This window comes from Lampetra planeri, chromosome 37, assembly GCF_965212315.1.
Source record: "Lampetra planeri chromosome 37, kcLamPlan1.2.h2, whole genome shotgun sequence".
NCBI lineage: Eukaryota > Metazoa > Chordata > Hyperoartia > Petromyzontiformes > Petromyzontidae > Lampetra > Lampetra planeri.
In genome coordinates, this window is record NC_136143.1 from 3,279,508 (window position 1) to 3,285,394 (window position 5,887).

At 50.6% G+C, this 5,887-nt stretch overlaps 2 protein-coding genes across 4 annotated transcripts in view; both read left to right on the forward strand.

Annotated features, from left to right (window-relative positions):
- LOC144730913 (ARF GTPase-activating protein GIT2-like) overlaps positions 1-3,807 on the forward strand; it is a 28,425-nt gene extending 24,618 nt beyond the window's left edge. For all 3 annotated transcript variants that reach the window (XM_078611766.1, XM_078611767.1, XM_078611768.1), the window contains one exon: positions 848-3,807. In XM_078611766.1, the coding sequence (XP_078467892.1) occupies positions 848-1,060 (213 nt within the window). In that variant the 3' untranslated portion in view covers positions 1,061-3,807. The remainder of the gene's footprint in view (positions 1-847) is intronic.
- The window catches only part of LOC144730918 (alpha-1,3-galactosyltransferase 2-like), a 138,220-nt gene that overhangs the window by 84,024 nt on the left and 48,309 nt on the right, over positions 1-5,887 (forward strand). The window lies entirely within an intron of this gene.

Here is a 5,887-nt window from a genome sequence, read left to right on the forward strand (position 1 = left end):
AATTTCACTTCTCAGCCACCAGCGATCAGGGAAGTCTCTAGGCCAAGCCGAATGCACGGTTCACGAACATTCGGAAGCGACTGCTTTCTGTTCACAATTTTAAAACGTTTTGTGGTATTCATAAGCAATTGGATACGGTGTATGTTCCGTTAGTTTAATTGTGGGAAGTGTTAGGGTAGATATTCGATGAAATGAAAGAATCGTAGGAAGTGCAGAGCCATATGCACAGCGATACGGTACAGGCAGCGATAGAAAACGGACGACGGCGTGATACGGTACGAGCAATCGGGTAGGGGAGGCACAACTGTTTCCGGCTGTGGGATTTTATCGATTTTTGTGAGAAAATTGTTCAGTATCCGACATTCAGAAAATTCGGGTTACGGATCGTTCTTGGGAACTTAACCCTTCCGTAACCCGGGGACTGCCTTTAGTTCTCTCTGAGTGTGCTATGCATGTGTGTGCGTGTCTGCCATCTATAGTAGTGGGGAGCGGTAGTAGTGCAGTGGTTTGTGCACTGCTACGAACCCGGCGACCCGAGTTTGATTCCTGCTCACGGCCATCGCCAGTAACGATTGTCTGAACCAGTCCTAGGCCTCCCCTAGGCCGACTCGGCCTCAAATGAGTACCTGGTGCGGTGTGTAAACCTCACCACTGGGGAGATAAAGGTGGTCGAGCGTGGTGTTGGCCACCCATCCCTTCGTGTGCCGTGCCGGCCTTCATAGGTGCTCGCTAACAGCTCTTGCCCCAACAGTCTGTCGTGGCTACACAGGGGATCTTTGTCTGCAGCGGTGCTGCATGCATCGTTGCCGTCCATCGACCGCGCGTTTTCCCCATGGTCGCTTTGCAGAAGCCGCGCTCAGAGACGCTGCGCGCCTCGCTGCGCCTCATGACGGGCAGCGCGCTGCGGCTGCAGTCCGAGTGCATGAAGACGATCCCCGCGGACGCGGGCGACGCCGTCGACCTGCAGCTCATCACCCAGCAGGTCATCCAGTGCGCGTACGACATCGCCAAGGCGGCGCGCCAGCTCGTCACCTTCACCACCAACGCCGCCAACGCGTGAGCGGGGTTCGGGCGCCAGGGTGGGCGCGGTGCCGGCGAGCCCGAGTTTTACCGGTGCAGGGGTCCAGTCTCGCGCGTACATTCGCGCGCTCGCGGTCACACGACACGCGCACTCACAGACGCACGCACTCTTTACACGCATGTACGCACACACGCGTACGTATGTGTGTCCACTTGGCTTGTAATGTTTCACCGATTACAGCGAGTTCTAATGTTCACGAAGCACGTGTCGAATCGCACATTGTGACGGTTTATTATCTGCAACTCCTGTGAATGATACGCTGGCATATTTAGACTAATCGAGCTAACAACATTGTAGATCATATTCAGAAAAATTTTAAACGACGAATCGGTTCTTGAATCGATTCATGATCCAGCATCATGACAATTCATCTAAACCCTTTGGGGGGTGGGGGTGAATAGTCATACGCCTGACGTACACGCACGCACGGGTGTGTGCACTTGGGGAGGTGTCCACGCATTGTGCTAGCGGCCTACCCTGCGAGGCACGACTTGGTCAACGGAGAGCTGCAGTCACAAGCAGTGCTTTCGTTGACGCACGACGCTCCACCGAGCTTTGCGACGGAACGGCCAGAGCCACTGCCACTGGATCAGCACTCGTGAAGAACAAAGCCCAGCCTCAGCACAGCCTACCGCAGTCACCGCACGCACACACATGAACTGTTGTAAAATATTTTAATCATCGTGGTAAGCCATCTCGTACGGTGTGTGCGAGCGCGTGTGTGTGCGAGCGCAACTGTTACTTTGCTTGCGCAGTTGGCGACGTTTAACCGTGACGTTGTGACTTCACAGGGTTTTTTATTTAGCCTGCCAAACCAGAAGCCCTCTGTCTTGTCAATTATTTAAATCAGAAAGAAAAGACAAAAAAAAACATCTGCTTGCTCAATAACTAACTTCCTTATGCATAATCACCTGTGCTATAATTAGAAAACTGCTAAGTGCTCGTAATGACTTGAAACTTTTGCAAATCCCTGACCCCTGATTTAAGTATCATTATAGTGTCAATGCTTATGCGCACTGTCACATACAACATCGCGTTGGGTTTGTCACGCTCACCTGTGCCCACGTGTGCCCTGGGTCCACCTGTACCATGCTTACCTGGGCTCACCTGTGCCAATGACAGCGATTGTCCCGAGGCTACACTTGCACGGCGAGGCCCAGCCAGGAGTCATGGTGGCGATGGCGAAGTTCATTACAAACGCGCCGGTTTGTGTAAACCTCTAAAGTGGACGGTTGAACTCGAGAGGATTTCCACGCGTGAGCCCACGAAGCCCCACCCCCGTGCCCTTCTCCGTGCGATGTTCCCCTCCGCAGAACCGTGTCGCCCGAATTGTATAACACGAATTAGCAGACGCTTAACGAACGGTTTAATTTACAAAGTGCATTATGTTTTAGCGAAGCCTTACGGCGGGGCCACCCCTCATCCGGCCACACCTCATCCGGCCACATCTGTCCCACTCATTCCTGGTTTGATCGACCACCTGCCGCCGGCTGCTGCTTGCGGATTCGCTGGCTCGAGGCGGAGCCGATGGAATCTCCTGCTTCTACGCACATCTCTGTTGTAACGCGTGTCCATCCCTTGCCGCGTCCCCATGTGCCAAGTTCGTTTGGGAGCCAGGTGCGATCAATGCAGCTGTAAATGTGTGTCGCTCGGAATATCCCCAGCGTCGCGGCTTTGGCTCGGTGCCTGTCCAGCGTGTCGAGATGTGTGACGCGCACATGTTGGTGTGACGTAAGTGTGGAGACACACGAGACCATTGTGTGCGTGGTGTGGCGTGTGTGCCCCGTGCTGTGAGACCGGTGTGTGTGTGTTGTGAATCGCGTAGCGTGGCACTTGACCAGTGTATGTGCTGTGACACAAGACCAGTGGTGTCTTTGAGTGCGTGGCATCAGTGTGACGTGCGTGTGGATCGCCACGTGTGTAATGCCATTATCACGTGTGTGAAACGTGGCCATCGTGGGGTGTTACGTGATGTCTGTGCGGTGTGAGCCGGCGTGGATCGTGGTTGGTAGAAGGAGTCCACGAATCGTCAAATTCGGGCAGCAGTGTTAGTCTCATGGCTCGATGTGGCATGGGTGGGTTGCCTTGGGATCCTACTGACGGAGCCTTCGTATCGAAATTCCACTGCACAACCAAGCCGCGCCAGCATGCCGTGCCGAGCCAGGTGGGCACGCTTGAGGAGGTGCCAGGTTGTTTTTTTCCACTGCAGAACGAGAGCCGTGCCAGCACGCACGGTCGAGCCTACTGCGAATGCAACCTGATTAATACGATCATCCCTCTGTCTGCTTGTGGCCGTGACCGTGTCGGACGTCTGTGAGACACGAGAGTTCCTCGGTTTGGTTCCGGCTCGGCTTGGCAAATCGCCAGTGGAAAAAAATCACCCACATCGTGAGAGCCCCTCCACGCTGGCTCGGCTCGGATGTACAGCGACGAGGGCTGTCCTGGCTCGGATCCGATCACCGCCGGTCCCTGCGTGCATTGGGAGTGTTTCTCGGAATGGACTTCTTCAAGTGACTTAATATTGTATTTTAGAATGTTGTACTGTGCATTGTTACACGTGCGTTGTTCAGACATTTCCTTTGTGGTAAACCATGTAACCCTGTATTTTATACTGCGTTTTGAGTTTACAGCTGTTATGACGCAAACACGTTATATTTGGTGCCAATTTATTATTGTTACATCTTCAGCATGCGGTTACACAGAATAAAAGATGAATGGGAAAACAACATGGGAGTGGAGAGTCTGGAATCTGGAGGTCCGTGGTCCATGCCTCTTCACACGTTTTAGAATTTGCCCGTGAGCAGTGCCGGATTATCCTCGTAGCAAAAGTAGCTACATATGCTACAGGCCCCGCACTTTCAAGGGCCCCTCGCTAAATGCTTTCAAGCTATCAATTACGGTTCAGTGATTCTGCACTTGCTCTATTGCTATAGTACTATACTGCCTTCAACTTTTACGAACGACTGGGTATTTAAGGTTAGAAATTTGTCGTATTATCTGCCTGTATAGCAAATGAAAGAATACAATTACTTTACTGTGCAAGTAAAAAAAGTGTGTTTTAATATTTGTGTTTTTTTATTTAGGGCCCCTTTATAACATGCTACAGGCCCTCGCACTAGCTTCATCCGGCACTGCCCGTGAGGGTTTTTGAAGAAGACACAGCGAGGCCCTTGGGGGCTTAAATATGACTAAAGAGTATATTGTCTTGGTTCTTTCGGTAAAGTCACGTAGATCAGGGGCGGTTTCTTCATTAGGGCGATTGGGCGACGCACGACCAATGTCATTCAACCACAGTCACGCTAGCCGTCACTGTCAGCCTCTGGATATAGTCCAATCAGCGTCATGTCACGTTCTGTGGAGTACCGCCTCTTTTTGGGCGATTTCACTCCGGCTGAGAATCGCCCCGAGTGGCCCCATAGACTTACATTCAAAGATGTTTTTTTTCGAACGGGGGCGCTGCAATGCATTCTCTATGGCTTCCGGGAGGGCATGCACTAACGTGCTTACGTCATCATACGTGCCAACGTCATCATACGTAAGCACGTTTCATCCAACAATATAATTTATCGCCACCTAGTGGAATCTTTAATAAAATAAACTTGAGTGGTTTGTTTTAATAGTGAGTATATAAACAAACAAGATGTATTGTAAGAGTCACTTTATTTTTCATTAATATTAAAGAAGTGAAGTTGCCTTTACATGCTTAAGCTGTTAATGTATTCATTGCATGGGTGGACCTTATCCTTATCAATCATCCAGACATTTGCCCCCCCTGAGAGATTTTGCAGGAGCCGCCACTGACGTAGATAGAAAACACAAATCTAAATTAAAAGCAAAAAAACCCACGAGAGAAGAAGACCGCTTGTGTTGCGATCGAAACGTCGTGGGTTTTTTGCTTTTAATTTAGATTTTTGTTTTCTATCTACGTGACTTTACCGAAAGAACCAAGAATATGAATTCTTGCAGTCACGAAAGTTTTCAGTCTCAATATGACTTTAGAGTGTTGTGATGCAACGTCCAGTGAGGTATATGCAGTGAAATGGTGTTTTTTTTACCAAGATCTAGCATGTATTATTTCCGTATTGCCTCGAACTATTGATAATTTATTGTACATCAGGTGTACAGTACTTGGTTAACGTTCGTTGTCAAAAAGAAAAAAATACATTAAAAATACTGGCCGCAAGTCAGTACTGTGGTGTTTATTATGCAAACTATTTTATACTTAATCTTTTTTCTCTCTCAATAATTAGTCCATTACCTATGCATACCTGCATTAATAATTGAAAATAGTAATTCGTTACATTTTGACCAAAAACAGCAGATCGGCGCATTGTTTTTTTCTATTTCTCGTGAAAAAAACTTTACAAAAGTCTCCCCCTCCTCTTAAGGAGGCGTCGCTTAAACGTGCACACAGCCACATCACGGAGTCAGCCCGGCAAACACGTGGCACCACGCACCACAGTACACCACGTGGCAACACGCACCACATTGTACAACCACGTGGCAATTCGCACCACATAGTACACCACGTGGCACATTGCACGCCACGTGGCAACACGCGCCACATAGCGCGCCTGCTGTCTGAACGGGTCACGAGGCAGAGTGACAAAGCCCCCGGCATGCCCCGAGTCTCGCACAGCCTGGCCCTGGCCTCCGTGTCCGCTGGAGCATCCTTAAGACGCGCGGGAGAGGCAGGCAGCCAGGCAGGTGTCGGCGCGTCGGAGCCGCGTGGCCCCGGGCGGCAGTGGGGGGGGGTGGAGAGGAGGAGGAGGAGGAACCCGCTGGGTGGGATGTTTACCGCGCCGC